Source organism: Dama dama, chromosome 15 (genome assembly GCF_033118175.1).
Source record: "Dama dama isolate Ldn47 chromosome 15, ASM3311817v1, whole genome shotgun sequence".
Taxonomy (NCBI): domain Eukaryota; kingdom Metazoa; phylum Chordata; class Mammalia; order Artiodactyla; family Cervidae; genus Dama; species Dama dama.
The window spans coordinates 8,927,552-8,946,291 of record NC_083695.1 but is presented as its reverse complement, the minus strand read 5'-3'; the positions used below and the strand labels follow the sequence as shown (position 1 = coordinate 8,946,291).

Below are 18,740 nucleotides of genomic sequence, written 5' to 3'. Positions count from 1 at the left end.
TCATTAAATAGATTTACTCAACAGACATTATTGAGTGCCTACTATGTGCCTGGAATGAAGTGGAGACGTTAGACATCTAAGGCCCTTTCCTCTTGGACCTTATATACTAGTTGGGAGTGACAGACAATAAACACAAATAATTACATATGGTGGTAGGTGCCTTGAGGAAAATAAATGAGTGTACAGTGGGGTTTGCCTGCAAGGAAAGGATGCTGTGTTAGCTAAGAAGGTGCACCAAAATCTAAACAATGCAAAGGAGCCAGCCATGTGGAGATCTGAGGAAGGAGGACTTCAGAGGGAAGACCCAGCTGGTGCCAAGGTCCTGAGGCAGGGTTGAGTATATGTTCTAGAGACAAGTGTGGGCAGTAAAGAGCACTTGAAAAGGGAATGAGCTGGGAGGTGTCAGCAGAGGCCAGATGACACATTGACACACTCTTTTTTTCCCCCCATTCTACTTAAAAAAAAAAATTGTAAAACCTAAAAACCTTAAATAACATTTACATAAGACTTGACAAAAATGCTTTCACATCATTTATCTCATTTAATTCATGAGATGTAGGAATTATTACATTATCATCTCCATTTGATAGATGAGGAATCTGAAGTCCAGGGATGTTAAATGCCTTGAGCAGTCAAGCCCTGGGAAGCTGGGGCACCAGTTTGATGAGCCCCATCTGATGCAGCTGATTCGGGACTATGCGTGTGGAGCAGCAGTCCCCAGTGTTTTTGGCACCAGGGACTGGTTTTGTGAAAGAGTTTTTCCACCATCTGAGGGTGGGAGTTGGGCGATGGTATCAGGATGATTCAAGTGCATTACATTTATTGTGCACTTTATTTCTATTATTATTCCATCAGCTCCCCCTCAGATCATCAGGCATTAGATCCCAGAATTTGGGACTCCTGATGTAAAAGGGCACAGTGCAGGGCCGGTTATATATTAAGCATTTAATAAATGACAGTTACTGTGATGATAAAAACCACTGAGAAATTTGGCCCTTCCTCCACTGATAAACTCTTCCTTAGTTCAAGCCAGGACTCAGACTAAACCTACAGAAGGCAAGTTCTTCCAGGGTTTTGGCCTCTAAGAAGTTATTATGAACTAATGGTGCAACCTGTTCTTGTTTTGCATCCGTGGAAAATATGCAAAGTCGAGTGTCAAAATATGACAAGCAAGGACCCTACTTGTTAGAGAATCCAAGAGAATTTTTATACATAACTGACTTCTCTCTCCTCAATAACACTCTCCTTTCCTTCCCCCAAATCTAGAATCAATCTGTCTTTTGTATTTTTCTAACAGCCAACAGACACCAGTAAATTCTCTTTCCTTTGCTAGTAATTCTCTCTTCATGTCCTAAAATGCATCACACAGTAATAAGAAACCTACCTTGTCTCCAGAGGAGAAATAACAATTCTCATTCATTCATTTAGTAAACAGTTTTTGAGTTTCTCCTGTACAGATATCCTGAGCTTGCCACTGAGTAGCACCCAATAATAATTCCATTTCTTCCCCCATTTCTGAGAAAAACTTCTTTGGTTCTAAGTGTTTCTCTTCCCATGACTTTTCTTACCCCAAAGCATCAGCCATTCTTTCCTTGCATGCACATGAATACATGATAGGTGTTTACAGCAGGGCAGGACAAATGTATTTCATAGGGAAAAAAGTTTGTCTGCTTAAGTCCTCAGAGAACTAATTATAGTTTATGATTCGAAAGGCAACTTTAACTTCATGATTGTTGGCAGTTTATGTAGATTCCAGTTGGGTAAATGGCTTAGCATGTGTGTCATTGAAAATAAAAAAGGAAACAATAGATTTTTGACACATCACACATTTTAAAACAAACTGATAAATGGATGGTGGTGGTGTTCAAAGAAACAGAAGCTTCTCGTACACTAGAAGGCTTAGAGGAGCTTCACAGAAACCATAACAATTTTCATTCTTCTTGACACTAAAGGAGAAAACATGGCTAAAACCCTGAGTCTTACGGAGGTAATACAGAGCAGACCTTCAGAAAGCAATACATTTCATTCTGGACTTAGAGATATAAATCGTTTATTTTTTTGTGACATTTAAAAAATATATTTTAAGTGTCTAAATAAACATAGTAACTATAGAAAATTAGGAACACCCATTGTTAATGTTTTTATGCATACTTCAAGATTTTTCCTATGCCCATGAATGTGTGTATAATATAAGCTTTATGTGGATAAAAATGACTGTATTATTTTGTTTTTACAAAAATGGAATTATACGTACCCTTTGGTAAACTGCTTTCTTTTCTACTTGACAAAGTATTACTTTTTTCCCGTATTCCCACCTTTTTTAAAAATTTATTTTTAATTGAAGGATAATTGCTTTACAATATTATGTTGGTTTCTGCCTCACATCAACATGAATCAGCCGTAGGTGTACATATGTTTCCCCATTGAACCTCCCTCCCGCTTCCCACCCCATCCCACCTCTCTAGGTTGTTACAGAGCCCCAATTTGAGTTCCCTGGATTTTGACTCTACTTTTAAATAAGGGCAAAGAAAATTGCACAGTTTTCCCCCTTGTACTTCAAAAACCACCTTCAATGTTAGAAAACTCTTTATAAATAAATTTCTATCCCATCATGGAGCTAAAGTCTCACTTCCAGATACACCATTATTAATGGAGCAGAAGAATAACTCTTACTATATTACACAGAAATGTAATTCAACAATCTAGAACTCTAAGATGTGTAACACATTGTAGAAGGATATGGATCTTTTCTCAGGGCCCTGAAGGAGCAACAACAAAGACCATATGGAATATCTCACTGCAAGGCAAAGTCAGGAGATGCAAACACAATGAAGAGACTATGGATGAGACGGCATTGCAGGCAGAGCCAGGGGATTTAATAAAGGGGTGTTTCTGAGGTGGGTTTCATAGGATAGATAAGTTTAGTAGCTGAGGGGAAGTTCAGTGAGAGGAAGTTCAGTGAGAGGGAGAGAGAAAGAAGAGAGAGAACTGATCAGAGAGAAAACATCAGAAAAGTCCTGCAGGAAATCTTTATTTTCCACCTATGCAATTGACAAAGATCTTTTTTAATAAAAGTGTTACTTGATGCTAACAAAGGTCAACTGAGATATGCACCGTCACTATTCTCGGAGTTTACAGAGTGTGAATTGATACAGCATTTACTTCTGGAAAGCAATTTAGGATATAGACACTGATAGCCTTAAAATGGTCATATTTTTCAGCCTAAGAGTTACTGGTGAGATCATTAAAGAGGTGGTCAAAAATTTAGATGTAAGGGTCTGCATCAAATTGTTACTCATAGTCATGCAACTATGGGGAAACCCTAAATGTTCAAGTTTACACAAAATTCATAACTAAGTATAATTTTTAATGTTCTACACTGAGCTTATATTTTTTCCTTTTCATTTTATTAAACTTTGAAGCAAAGAAAATACAGGTTGTCTATTCAGGAAGTAAGTAGTCCCTTTTCTCTGGAGCCCAGATTATATTCAAGGAAGCCATGGGAAATAAGATGGACGAGAGGTATGGAGAGCTTCCAGGGGAGTTTGGGACCCTGGTAACTGATTAGATAGAAAAAAAAAAGTCTGTAAGGATGCTGAGGAGTTGCAGATGTCATTAAGGGACTTGAGGGGCTTTGGGTGCATAGCAGGAGAAATGTAAGTACTGTATTGGGTCCTTTGAGTTGGACATGTCATCTGAACATCAAGAGACGTTTTCTAGTAGCCAGTTCTGGAGCCCAGGTGAGCCGGCAGGGTTGGCCATTCATTTATTCACTCAGTCCACGTTGGTTAAGTGTTTGCTGCAGTGTGTCAAGGGCTGTATTGGATCCTGTAGATGCAAAAAGAAAGGGTCTTCCATTCTAGTGGGAGATCTTTGTGGAGGTTGTTGGGAGCGGAGAAAACCAAAGGGACACAATGCAGAAGAGGAAAGCCTTGGGCTAAGAACAGGACCAGAGCACCTCCTTATAACTCCCAGGGACTTGGCAGTGAGACAGGCTGGGATCGCAGTGCGTCAGGCAGACAAGAAAAGGGATGTGGCCGGGACAATGTAGGATGTGCTTGGGGATAAGGGGCCTGAGTTCTGGGAAAACACCGTCTTCAGTGCAATAGACAGTGTTCAAAGGGGCACAAAAATCTTGGGCTCAGTTCTAGAGGCAGGCAGGCCCAAGGGGAGTGATGTGATGGGGGCGTTAGCAGCAGCAGATCCTCCAAGCCAGGTGGGGATCTGCATCTCTGGATTTATCTACCCCATCAGAACTGGACTCTGGTCCACAGGCGGGGCATGGGGAACTAGGTCTGGTCTCTACAGGGTTGGCAAGAATGGGGCTGGTCAGACGCTGCTCAAAGCCAAAGAAAGTGAAGATTAATAACCTGGTGAGGCATTGTAGGCAACAGGTTTTGATTTCTCCTTTTAGAAGTTTAACAGTAAACTGGGACCTGCCCAGCAGCCCAGTGGTTAAGACTCTGAGCTTTTTACTGCAGGTTGCATGGGTTTCGTCCTGATTGGGGAACTAAGATCCCGATACATGCCATGTGGTGTAGCCCCCAAAATAATAATAAATATTTTTAAAACAGTAAAGAAATGAAGAGAAGAGAAAGTCCTTCAGTGCATTATAAACCAGAGAGTGGCAGTCTGAGGTTCTTACTTTTTATGATAGAGGAGCTCTATACCTGTCTGTGGATAAAGGAAAGAGAATCAGTAGAGATGGGTGTCTGGAGGTGAGGGGAAAGAAAGGAGGTATTTGATGAAATAAATCATGGGGAAGGTAGGAAGAGGTGACCTCAGAGGGGTAAGTGAAGCTTGGTGAAAAGGAGGGATGCTGCATTGATACGTTTGCTCAGTGCTGAACAATGTGTTTGTTAATGTAATACATGGTTTTCATTATCGTCGAAATATAACCACCACTAGAGAAAGTTTGGAGAACAGAAACACAATCCCAGGTGGTGCAGTGGTAAAGACTCTGCCTGCCAATGCAGGAGACACAAGTTCGATCCCTGGATCAGGAAAATCCCCTGGAGGAGGGCCTGGTAACGCACTCCAGTGTTCTTGCCTGGAGAATCCCATGGACAGAGGAGCCTGGCGGGCTACAGTCCAGGGGGTCTCAGAGAGCCAGACAGACACGACTGAGCACACAGCGCACGCCTGAGCACACGCCGGCATACACACTGAGAAAGTCTGGAAAATAAAAACATAATCCTACATTAACCACAGAAGCTACGATTATTTTTGTACATTTCCTTCCATGGTAATATTAACAGAGACTTTTCCCATAGTTTTTTAATCAGAGTACATAAATTCCTTACATCTTGCATTTTTCACTGAACATGATAGCACACACATTTTCTAGGTTGCTATAGTCTTCATAATTTCTTAGATAATATTCCTTCAAATAGTAACAATAATTTCACTAGTCCCCTAACTTTGATTTTAAGTTTTTTTTTAATGTATAATAAGAGTAAGACTATAATAAAAAATGTTCAAGTACATACATGTTTTAGATGATCTCCTTTGACTGGATTCTCAGAAGTTATATTAGTAGGTCAGAGTATGAGCATAATTTTCATGGCTCTTGTTATCTTTTACTTTGTATTTGCCTCAAAATTTCTAGTTCTCAATTTTATAATAACCAGAGTGACTCCTTATTTTTTTTTCTCCAAATTTTTTACTTTCTTAAGTTGGACTGTGCACACAGTTCACTGTAGAAAAAGGCATCATAACCTCCCAGAATTTTCCAAGCCAGTCATCTTTAGTGTCGTCTTTGGTGGTTAAATATCCCCAGTGAGAGGAGCTAGGAGATTCAGTGCAGTTGCAGAGTTTTAACTCACTTGGGTTGCTGTGCAGACCCCGCTTACACCTGTACTCTGAGTTGTCTCTTACCTACTAACCTCTTACCTCTAACCTATTTACTGCTTACCTACTAGCTTCATCCTCTTAGTAGATACTGCCAGATAAAGCAGGGAGGCCAGAGATGATGGATGGGAAGGTGGCCCTTCCTCTGTGCTGGGGCTGCTTTTCTTGGTGAAAGCAAAAGTGTTGGTTGCTCAGTCATGTCCGACGCTTTGCGACCGCATAGACTGTAGCCCGCCAGGCTCCTCTGTCCGTGGAATTCTCTAGGCAAGAATACTAAAGTGGGTAGCCATTCCCTTCTCCAGGGGATCTTCCCAACCCAGGGATTGAACCTGGGTCTCCAGGATTGCAGGCAGATTCTTTATCATTTGAGCCACCAAGGAAGCCCCCTTCTTGGGGAGGCTGAGCTCAAAGCCACCCACTCACCCAGCCCACTGCACACACCTCAGGGTATTGGCTCTACTTCAAAGGCAGCCCTATGTGTTAAGAAATAAATAAATAAATAAAGGCAAAGCCATGATAAGGTGGCCATAAATCTGAAAAGTCTGGCATTATCAGTTATCACTCATTTTCAAATATGCGTTTGGAGTGGATATTCCAGTTTGAGGTTGTGCGTGTTATTATTATTTTTTTTTTAATAGAGACCTTTTGAAGAATTGTGCAATACACCCTGACATGCTGTGCTTGACCTTAAAAAGCTGACAAGGCTGACTTGTAATTTGGAAGGGGCGAGAGGGTTGAGGAGGTGAGAATGGGCTGGTTTCTCCTGAGATGGCAGAGTCCACCCACCCCCCAGACTGGCTATCTGCCCACAGAGAGAGCTCTGCTCTTTGGAGCCCTCATCTGGCCGGCAGGCTCACAAATGGGCAGCCTGGGGGACAGAGTCTCAGAAAGAAGGGAACACTGGCTTTATAAAGTCTTGCCACTGCTTCCAGCAGAGCAGCTGTTCTTGACCGCAGAGAATAAGACGTTATTGGTGAATATGTAGAAGTGAGTGTCCTGAAACAGGTGCGGTACTTACCCTGACGCTATGAGCAATTCAGCAGGAAAATAAAGGACCGAAGAGATAAGCACGTGTCTGGGGCCTCTTGCTAACACACGCACCCTTGTGGTTTACCCTGCAGGTGTGAGCAAGGATGCGTCCTGCACGGAGACCTGTTCCTGTCCCTCCTGTGCGCTCCGCGTCCCCACCATCAGCGACTTGCTCAATGACCAGGACTTACTAGATGTGATCAGGATAAAGCTGGATCCCTGTCACCCAACAGTCAAAAACTGGAGGAATTTTGCCAGCAAGTGGGGCATGCCCTACGACGAGCTGTGCTTCCTGGAGCAGCGACCCCAGAGCCCCACCCTGGAGTTCTTGCTCCGGAACAGTCAGAGGACAGTGGGCCAGCTGATGGAGCTCTGCCGGCTGTACCACCGGGCCGACGTGGAGAAGGTGCTGCGCAGGTGGGTGGACGAGGAGTGGCCCAAGCGGGGGCGTGGAGAGCACCCCAGGAACTTCTAGACCTCGGCTCCTTCTCATTGGCCTCTCGGACATTGAAAGAAGCGCAGGTTAAGGAGCAATGTGAATCTGTTCTTTTTTCCTCTTTTCCCACGTTGTGCTGCATGTAGGATCTTAGTTCCCTAACCAGGGATCAGACCCACGCTGCCTGCATTGGGAGCGTGGAGTCTTAACCACTGGACCGCTGGGAAAGTCCTGACTCTGTTCCTTTTCAAGTTTAGGAGAAGGACCCGGAACCATGGACATTGGTTTTCCCCAGAGCTGGCAGTTTTGTGGAGGGGTCGGGTATGTTTTTGGTGGTGGAATTTCCTTTAGTTTTGCACATCTGTTTTAATTTAATATTTGAATCTGGAATTGGGGGAAATGTGTTGTAAGCTCCTACGGGGACCAGGGCCAAAGCTATAATCAGAATGGATTCATGCCATGATGAAAATAAAAGTTCCCCTCCTTTAAATACAGAAGATTGAGATTGGAACTGAGATGGCTGATGGCCCCCAAAAGTCATCATCCACAAGATCCCTGATGAGTAACGACACTCCCACACACAGAGAGCAGTCACCCTTTAGCCTGTTACGCTTTTTGTTACAAAGTGAACTTACAGGTTGCTGGCGTTATGTAGTGATACACTCCAGGATACAGGTGCCGCCTTTCTTATTCAAACTCTGGGCGCTGTCAAAGAGGTCTTTGCTCGAGTATTTTCAAAAGAAATATTTATCAAAACAACTAGTTATTGGGAAGACAGAGTCAGGAATTAGCAGGGTAATAAGGACCACGGGAAAGGTATTGACAAAGAGTTGGCCCTTCCAGTATCCTTGACGTTTCAAAAGTTAATTTAGTATTTATTTCTACATCTTTTCTATCAGGTCGAGTGTTTTGCCCCAGAGAGAAAGCTCAGTTGAGAAATAAATAAAAATCTGGGGAGGGAGGAGGGATTCAGGATAGAGGGGACACATGAATGCCTGTGGCCGATTCATACTGATATATGGCAAAAACCATCACAATATTGTACAGTTCAGGTACTGTACATCACAATTCAGCCCATGGGTGAAAGGCAACCCCCTCTAAAACCTACTATCTCAGCTTAAGACAGAGCCTCAGTATTACCCAATACATTAGCCAAGAAAGAGAAATCTTTACTGATGATATTGGAAGGGGAGCTGTGCTTTAAAATCCAAATTTTAGAGGATTTTAAACCAAATGAAAAGATTAGATCCAAAGAATATCCAGTAGTCTTGTTTGATGGTTTACTGTGGAAGGTGTGGAGGATGGAAGGGAAGCCTTGGTTTACTTGACAATTTCATAAAAGTGCTATTTGATTTTGGCTGTAGGCTTAGAAAATTAAGGTACTTCATCCAGTGTGGGAGGATTCTGTATAAATCCCTGACTAAAAGAAGCAGAAATGATGACTAACATTGATAGGAGTACAAGAAAGATTAGGATTAACTCAAAGTTATTTTCTCAACCACTGACATTTTTTCCCCACTGTTTACAGCAGTTTGTTACAGAGGTTGCTGGTATGTAGTCATCAAATGTTATCTCTAAACTTGCAAAAGTACTGTAGAGACCTACTGATCACTTCCGACTTAGTCAGTGTTAGTCACACCTAGCTCGTTTTTTCAGATTTAGCAGATAAATGCCAAATTTATCAAAAGATGTACCCAAAGCAGCAGTCAGAAATAAAATGTAAGTTTTAAAAACTGGGTTCTTTTGCAGCTTGATGTCCAGTGGGGTGGTTGTTAGGTGTTGGTTGTCTGCTGTATTCTTGGCACTGTACAGAACATTTGATTTTGCACCGTGTTCGGGATCCCAGGTGGAGCAATGGTCAAGAATCTGCCTGCCAGTACAGGAGATGCGAGAACTCGGGTTCGATCCCGTCGGGAAGATCTCCTGGAGTAGGAAATGAAGACCCTCTCCAGCATTCTTGTTTGGAGAATCCCATGGACAGAGGAGCCTGGTGGGCTACAGTCTACGGGGCCGCAAAGAGTCGGACACGACTGAGCATGCACAAGCATGTACACTCGGGGTTTTCGTTAGGCTGCGTGTGACATGTGCTCATATGTTAGCCCAAAATGTACTGTGGGAAAGTGCAGATGAGCCTTTCACATTTATTATGGACATTTAGGGAAATGGAACCAAAAGGGTGTGCTTATTTAGTGTTTTGTGGTTCCAGACCCTCAAGTCAGAGGGTCATTGCTCCTTGGATCATGACACCCCCTTGTGATAGAAGGAGGGGGGCGGGGGGTCCCAGCATGACAAATGTCCTGTGGGGCATGTTTCCAAATTTCCAAACTGCAGATTTCAAGCTCAAAGCTGACTTTTTTTTCAAGTTTTTTTTTCCTTTTTAAATGTGGACCGTCTTTAAAGCATTTTGAATTTAAAATTTGTTTTTATTGAATTTGCTATGATATTGTCCTACTTTATGTTTTGGTTTCTTGGCCAAGAAGTGTGTGGGATCTTAGTTCCCTAATCAGGGATTGAACCCGTACCCCCTGCATTGGAAGGCAAAGTCTCAACCACTGGACCACCAGGGAATTCCCCCCAAGCTTAGACAGAACTTACCCTCATAGATACCTGAACGTGGCTGTGGTTCATAAATGTCGGCTGAAATTACCTTCGAGTTGGATCAGAAATGTTAAGACACAAGAATGCAGATGGTTCAGCTATGGGCAGAGCTAAGAACGCTCCTTTATCTTTATGTTCAAGAATTACAGAGAAACCACGAGACCACAGAGCACCACCCCCTCAGCTCTCCATTTGGCAGCATTAGTTCCAAAGCCTGATGGCTAATAATTTTCATCACTGGCTATAAAAGCTTAAGTTTCTATTATAATTGCATAGCAGAAGTGCCAGGATAGAAGGGATTTAAAAAAAAAAATAGGAGTTGATATAAGTATGTTGTTTTAATTTCACTCTATCATTATTTGCACATATCGACATCTACATTCATTGGCATTTACCTTAGGAAAAGTTTTAATTATTAACAGTGTATTAGCAGAGAGAGATTTAACCAAAAATTGTTTTTAATTAAAGTTCATTTAGATTCTAGACTTTGACCAAATGGAGGATGACTTTCATCTGTGTTACATACAGAAATATCAAAAGTAAATCTCAACTGAAGTAGAACTATAACACAATTCTGTAGTAACCCCAAATAATTTTCTTTAAAGTTTATTTTTAGTAGATAAATACTGTGTTAGCCTGACTATGCTGATACTTTACAAAGGTCAAAGTGGAAAGGAAGGGAATTACTTTATGACTGATTGATCAAATAATTGTTAAAATGTATTCATTAATACTTAAAAGCTTTCTTCTGTAGGAATCCATGTTGAATTGATCATACTATGAACTAATCCGCTTTCGATGATGTCCTTTTGCTATTAGAAGGATGAATTCTTCTTAGCTAAGTTCCAAGTTACACTCTTTTAAACAAAACTCCCACCTGCAATGTTATGGTGTTATGTGTTGCGGCTCTATGTAATATGCATTTTATTTGGTTGCAATAGAAAATTACTACTTGCAAGGGGATGGAAAGCAAAGTAGACACCACACACACACCCAGGACGCATGCACACAGAGGAAGACTCACGTGGAAGGAAGACACAAATAAAGCACAGAGTCATTTAAATTATTAACTAATTTCAATTAATCTTAAAATTATAAGATTTTAAATAGTTAGGGCTTAAATTGTTTGCCTGGATTGCCCATCAGTATTCAAGATAACTTGTATGAACAAGCCTTCCATTTTTGTGACACTAAATAATAAATATTTGATAATACAGAGGGACTTCCCTGGCGATCCAGTGGTCAGACTCTGTGCTTCCACTGCAGGGGACCCAGGTTCAATTCCTAGTTGGGAAACTAAGATCCCACAAGCTACATGGCCATAAAATAACAATACAGCAAATGCATGGTGATAGACAAAGATGCTGCACCTTTGGGTAATTTTTATGGGGCGCTGCCCTCTGCTGGAGAATGGAATCTGCTTGCATCCTTTCAGGCTTGGCTAAGACCAGTGTGTGTGTGAGTCACTAAGCCGAGACCCCCTGGGACTGTAGCCCGCCAGGCTCCGGCTCCTCTGTCCATGGAATTCTCCAGGCAAGAATCCTAGAGTGGGTAACCATTCCCTTCTCCAGGGATCAAACCCTGTCTCTTGTGTCTCCTGTACTGTCAGGCAGATTCTTTGAGCCTCCTGGGAAGCCCTAAGACCAGCCTAGAACCAACCTTCTATTGATTATTGGTTGTATGTTAGAACTCTTAGAAGTAGCCCACTAAAAAATCAGAAGAGTGCAATTGTTTTACAGATTGGCAAATACTAATGGAATGAGGCTGGCATAATTGAGATGAGGGTTCCTCTCCCCTGAAGGTATCCCCATCATGACAACATCATCACGCAGATGAAATGTGGAACAGTCAACCCTAGTTGCAGTTCGTCACCCTGGGAGTTCTCCCTAAACACTCAGTATTTCTCTGTGGGAGATATAAGGTTAGCTGTCTGTGGTCTCTTTTGCTTTCAGTTTAATGATGCTTCATCTTGAACATCACAGGTATAGTGATTTCTGTGTAAAAAGGCAAAGGGATTGATCTCCCTCAGTTACAGCAGACTTCAAGGAAGAGTGCTAACTGTGTCTTCCTCTATGACACATAAAAGAAACACAGTATTTTAAATACAGTCCTAATAACTAAGATCTAGCGAATTTTCTTTCTCTTTTTCAGATGAGTGAATATATTTCATTTAGTTTTGAGGCAAGACTATCCTCCTTATATTAATAACATTTTTCCACTTCTGTCCTCTGTTATAGAATCTTCCTCTCCTCTGGGTTCATGTTTCTGCTGTCTGTATTGCTTGTTTTAGGGCCAGTTCCTCAGCCTTTGAATCAGATTTTTTCTACATGCCTGTGGCCTTCTTAACTCCCGGTGACCTGCTAACATTGGCTTCCTTTTTTTTGCTTATACATATAGAGGATTGTCTTTCATATTTAATGACACTTTGAACTTAAGAACGTTGAAACTGTTTTCTACCCTTGTAACTGTCAGGCAAGTGTATGCTCCTCGGTTCTTTGTCTTGTCACAACAAAAATTTGGAGTGACGTAACCAAAACATCTGCAACTGCATGTACTCAAGGAAGTGACTGAGAAGCAGTCTCCCTCCTGATTCTGTGATTTCCTGCCTGGGAGTTCCAGCTCCACCTTCTGAAATGTGTGCAGTTGTGTATAAATGGACAAGGGCAAATCTTGCTTCCCACTTGTTTGGAGGGTTGCAGCCGTGATGCTGAATCAAGTGCCAGGCAAGTGGGTGCTGCACCTCCCATCACCTAGTGGAAGACCCAGAGCAGAGGAGAGGCTGTTTTCTTTGTCTCCATGGCCATCTTAGCTGATGACATGCCTGAAACCAACTCCACAGTTGAAGAGATCAAAGTAGTCAACAATGCAACTCGAAATGAAATGATTGAATTTATCAACCCTTTTGGAAATGTAAAGATTATAGCTTCTTATGGCCCCTGAGCTGAGCTGAGCTCTTATACTTGATGTGACCTCCAGTGACCATTTTCCTTTGAGAAAGCTCCATGGAGGACTTCTTCAGCAATGCTTTTATATGACTGAATTTTTGTGATCCATTATATGTCTTCATGCTATACTTTTGAAGATGCCTTCATTTTGATGTCTTGCATGATTTTATATGCTTCTTTATAAATAGAGATTATTTTAAACTATCATAATGGGTGCTGCAAAATTAAATGGACGTCCACCATAACTCTAATTGGTGCTTTTATGCAGATCCTAACACAATCATTGATTCCCTTTTTTCTCTTGGTCATTCATCAGTCAGAAACCTAGTGATTTTCTATAATACATCCCAGGGATGCAAAGATAAGTAAGACCTTCCTACCCTCCAGGAGCTTTAGATGAGGGCGAGTCATTGTACATGACGAGACACACTCCTGGAGAGGGTGTCACACACACCCAGGAAGGGGCAGAATGAAGTGAGAATCACTGAGGCAGGAGGAAACTCAGGTGAACAAGTAGTCTGATGAAGTGTTTTGGATGTTGTAATACCTGCACATGAAGAGTGTTTTCACAGTCACTTTCCGCCTCTCCTAACTTTCTCTCTCTGGCCCAGGCTGGTCTACTGAGCTGCCAGACACCCCAACTACCAGCTTGACATCTCCATGCAGCTGCTTCCCAGGTACCTCAAATCCAACCTGTCCTGAAGAGAACCCATGACTCCCCCGTCCACTCTTCCTCTTCACCAGAGTTCCCTGACCATCTACCTTGCTGGTAAATCACCCTCAAGACCCCCTCCCAAATGTCTCTTAAATCTCTTCCCTCTACTCCATCCTCACGACCGTCCTAAGCCAGGCAGCCACCCTTTCTCATCCTGCAACAGCCTCCCAAGTGGTCTCCAACCACGGGACGAATCCCGCCACCCCCACATTAACTCCTTCGATGGGCTCCCACTGAAGGTGAAATCCCAAGTTGGCAACGTGGGCTCTGAGGCCCCGTGACTTGCCTGTGTGGCTTGTCATCGTGCCCACTCTCCTGCAGCTCCTGAAGCTTAGCCGCACTAGAGGAGGTCCTCAGCTCCCCACACCAGCTACAATCAGACCTGGCCCCGCCACCTTCCCCAGCCCAGCCTCTTCAGGCTCCAGGTCTTGCCTCTAACACCGCTCTTACCAGGAAAGTGCCCCTGCCTCCCAGACTTGGTTGTCTTCCTGTTATATTTACCCCACAGCACTCATCACAATAACCTGATTACTGATGTCAAGCCCGCTCCGCTTGGCTGCAAACCACAGAGGATGGGGCCTTGTTTGTGGTTCACTGTTATCATTAGCACTAACTGGCCTGGAGTGATTCAAAATATGCTGAAGAAATGAAATGGAACTAAGAAAGTAATACTTCAAATAAAGTGAAAGCGTTAAGAAAATTTTTTAACAGTATCATGGTTCTTGAGGAGGAAAAATGTTATAAATAGAAAATACCAAATGAGGGGTTTTACATACCAAACCGTGAATGCCTCTGGGACACAGGATGCTTTTTAATGAGGTTCATCCCCTTCCATTCATTTTCTGTCTTCAAAGATCAAAGCAAAAATCTTCTGGAATTAGATGGCAATGAATCTTTCACAGAGCTGTGAACCTACTACAAAGCCCCTGAATTGTGTGCTTAACGTGCTTTTTTACATGATGAATTTTATGTTATGTGAATTGTGTCCCAATAGGATAAAAAACAAACATAAAAAATAAAGCTGTCCCCACAGGGGAGGGTGAAGCAAAAACAGCAGCTCCCAGCAGCTGAGGGGAGCCGGGAGAAGGCGGAGGGGAAAGTGAGGAGGAGGCTGGTCTTGAAGCCAGTGAAGACTGCTCTGTGAGTCCAACCAAGCAGGGTGCCTGCCTTCCATCTCCCTCATGACAGCCAGGATGCTGAAAGCACTCTGGACCCCTGCTGTCCTCTGCAGAGCTGAAGATCCTGCTCCTCAGAGGGGCTGTGGAGCGAAGGTCCCTGCTCCAAATACCATCCCCCATCCCACCTCTTTACCTGCAGGTCCTCAGCCTCTCTCCCAGGAAGACAGGCCAAAACACCGACACAGCCATGTGATCAGGGCAGTAGCAGTTGGATTTGTCCAAGGTGCAGAAAATCATCATGTTTGCTGTGGACTCAGTAAAGTAGCAATGGGAGAACTGACTGAAAAAGGGCAGCAAAGAGAAATAAGTGGCAAGAACTGGTTCTTCCTCTATGTGTATGTCTCTGAAAAAAGCCAGATCAAAAAAGGGTATTCTTCTGGAGTGACAGATTTGGAAGAGCCGCTTATACCTCTTTTAGATGATTTCTGTTTCTAGTTTTAAATAGAAACTAATAGGGGAAATCACATTAAGTCAGTCAGCAAACATTTACCAAGCATTTACTATGGTCAAGCCCTCAACTGAGTTCTGAGAATACAGTGATGGACCCCAAATCCAGGAATGAAGACAGACAAGAAAACAGGCAACTGTTGTGTCAGGAAGCCAAAGTTTATCTTTTTATAATTCAGTCAGTATTTTCATGGGGGAACAAATGGTAAGTTCCATCAGGACAATTTAATAAAGGAACTAATTACAAGAGTGAAAGGCAACTAAGGAGGAACTAACAGATGTAGGCATCTTTAGGTCTAAAGGCTCAAGTTGAGGGAGAGGTCAGTGGGAACACAGATGGTAGCTCATGTTTTTAGCACTGATTATTTGGTTATAACACAGTTTATCACTCACCTTACTGAAGGATATCTCGGTTGCTTCCAAGTTTTGCCAGTTATAGTTACGTTATATTGCTATGTAAACATCTATGTGCAGTTTTTTGTGTAGACATAAAGTTTTGTGCTTATTTGAGCAAATACCAGGGAGTGCAATTGCTGGAACACACGGTAAAAGCATTTTGGCGTTTGTTAAGGTCTTTGATCCATTTTTAAGCTGTGTGTCTTTTGTTGCTTTGTTAAGCTTTAAGAGTTCTTGATATATTCTGTGTAAGCCCTTTATCAGAGGTGTTCCCTGCCCGCATGTTGTCCCAGTCTGGGCTTTCTCCTCTCCTTCTCTTCATACTGTCTTTCGCTAGCAGAAGTCTTTAATTTTACCCAAGTTCAGATTATCAGTTATTTATTTCATGAACCCTGTCTTTGGTGTTGTATCTAAAAAGCCATCACTGAACCCAAGGTCATCTAGCTTTTCTCCTGTATTATCTTCTAGGAGTTTTATAGTTTTCCATTTAACAGTTACGTGTAAGATCCATTTGGAGCTAATTTTTGTGAAGGATGTAAGGTCTGTATCTAGAGTCATTTTTTTGAATGTAGAGGTCTAATTGTTCAGAACCATGTGCTGAAAAGGATTTCTTTACTCCATTTTATTCCCTTTGCTCCTTTGTCAAAAACCAATTGCTTCTATTTACATGGCTTTGCTTCTGGGCCCTTGGTTCTGTTGATCTGTTTGTCTGTTCTTTCGAGAATACTATGGTATTCTTGGTTACCGTACCTCTATAGTAAGTCTTGAAGCTAGGTCGTGCCAGTCCTTCTGTTTTGTTCTCTCTTTCAATATTGTGTTGGCTATTCTAGGTCTTTTACCTCTCCATATAAACTTTATAACTGGTTTGTTGATATTCATCAAATAGTTGGATTACATTTGATTTGGATTACATTGAGTCTATCAATCAATTAGGGAAGAACTGACATCTTGATAATATTAAATGTGCCACTTCTAGGAATCAGTCCCAAAGAGATAGTGTGGCTATATACAAAGACACGTACCCAAAGTCATCACTGAAGCATTACTTGTGGTAGATGAGAAACAACCCAGGTATCCACAGGTTAAGTAAACTATGGAATGTTGACACAATGGAGAAGCATGCAGCTATAGAAATGAAATGAGGAGTATCTCTGTGTGCTACTGTGGGGTGATCTTCAAGCTGTGTGTGAAGTAAAAAGAGGCAAGTACAAAACTATTCATGGTGTGCTACTTTTTGTCTAAGTTGAGAATAAGAATAGATAGAGGCAACCATCCACAAACGTTACCTGTAGAAAGAGGAAGGAACTAGGATGGGGAGCAGGGTGGGGGGGAGTTAGAATTCCTTGAATGTATCTTGTTTGTAAATTCGGCTTTGAATTCATGTAAATACTTCACACAATTACAAACCAGAATTAAACCAAAGTTAAATAAATACAAAGCAAGCCCCAAGAATTGAAAGCACAATGAAACTAATGAGTGTAAATGGTATGTTAAGGTGGTGGCTTACTCACAGAGATACATTATTTCAATTACTTCTTTAAAAAAATTGTGTTTAACACATAACATAAAATTTAGCATTGTAACCATTCTAAGTGTACAGTTCAGTAGTGTTAAGTACCTTCACACTGTTGCACAACCAATCTCCAGAACTTTTTCATCTTTCAAAATTGAAACTCTCTACCCATTAAGCAACTTCCCATTTCCTCTTCCCACAGCCAATGGCAACGACCATTCTATCTATGAATTTGATTATGTTAGATGCCTCATATAAACAGAATCCTAGAGTATTTATCTTCTTGTGACTGAGTTGTTTCACTTTGCATAATGTCCTCAATTTTCATCTATGCTGTAGCATGTGACCAAGCTTCCTTCCTTTCTTAAGGGTGAGTAATACCGTATCACATGAATATATGACATTTGGTTTACCATTCATCTGTCGGTGGACATTTGGGTTGCTTTCACCTCTGGCTATTGCGAATCATGCTGCTATGAACATGGGTATGCAAATATCTCTTTAAGAGCCTGTTCTTAGTTCTTCTGGATATATACCCAGAAGTGGGATTGCTGGATCATATGGTAATTCTATTTTTTATTTTTTGAGGAACTTCCATACTGGTTTCCATAGGGGCTGCACAACTTGGTACTCCCAACAGTGCAAAACAATTCTGATTTTCCATATCTTTGCCAACACATTATTATTATCATTTTATTATAGCCATCCTAATGGGTGTGAGGTGGTATCTCACTGCGGTTTTGATTTGCATTTATCTAACTACTAATGATGTTGAGCACCTTTTCTTATGTTTGTTGGTTATTTGCATATTATCTTTGGAGAAATGTCTTTTAAAGTCCTATGCACATTTTTGAATTGGATTATTTGTCTTTTTGCTGTTGAGTTGTAGGAGTTCTTTATATATTCTGGATATTAACCCCTTGTCAGATGTAATTTACAAATACTTTCTGCCATTCCATGGATTGCCTTTACATTCTATAGGTTGTGCCCTTTATACACAGAATTTTTAGGTTTGATGTCCTATTGGTCTATTTTTAAATTTATTATCTGTGCTTTTGGTGTTATATTTAAGAAATCATTGCTAAAATCCAATGTCATGAAGTTTTCTTCAAGGAATTTTATGGTTTTAGGTTTTGTGTTTAGTTCTTTAATCCATTTTGAGTTAATTTTCATATAGAGTGTAAGATAAGCATTCAAATTCCCTCTTTGGCATGTGGAGATGCAGTTTTCCCAGTATCATTTGCTGAAGGGACTGTTGTTCCCCCACTGAGTGGTCTTGGCACCCTTGTTAAAGATCATTTGACCACACACATGAGCATTCATTTCAAGGTTCTCTATTCTGTTGTGCTGGTCTAGGTGTCTGTCTTTATGCCAGTACTACATTATTTTGCCTACTAACTTGCTTTCTGAATTCAGGAAGTGTGAGACCTTCAACTTTTTGTTCTTCAAGACTGTTTTGGTTTTTCAGGGTCTCTTGAGATTCCATATAAATTTTTGGATTTGTTTCTGCAAAAATATTGTTGGGATTTTGATAGTGCTTGCAGTGAACTTATAGATCACTTTGGTAGTACTATCAAATTACTTTAAAACACAGAAATGTAATTATTAATATATGTATATATGTGTGTGTATA

At 41.5% G+C, this 18,740-nt stretch overlaps 1 protein-coding gene across 1 annotated transcript in view; it reads left to right on the top strand.

Annotated features, from left to right (window-relative positions):
• Nucleotides 1-16,887, top strand: part of EDARADD (EDAR associated via death domain) — a 107,817-nt gene extending 90,930 nt beyond the window's left edge. Inside the window, exon 8 of the mRNA XM_061162980.1 lies at nt 6,972-16,887. Within this exon, the coding sequence (XP_061018963.1) occupies nt 6,972-7,354 (383 nt within the window). The 3' untranslated portion in view covers nt 7,355-16,887. The remainder of the gene's footprint in view (nt 1-6,971) is intronic.
• Nucleotides 16,888-18,740: the final 1,853 nt, after the last annotated feature.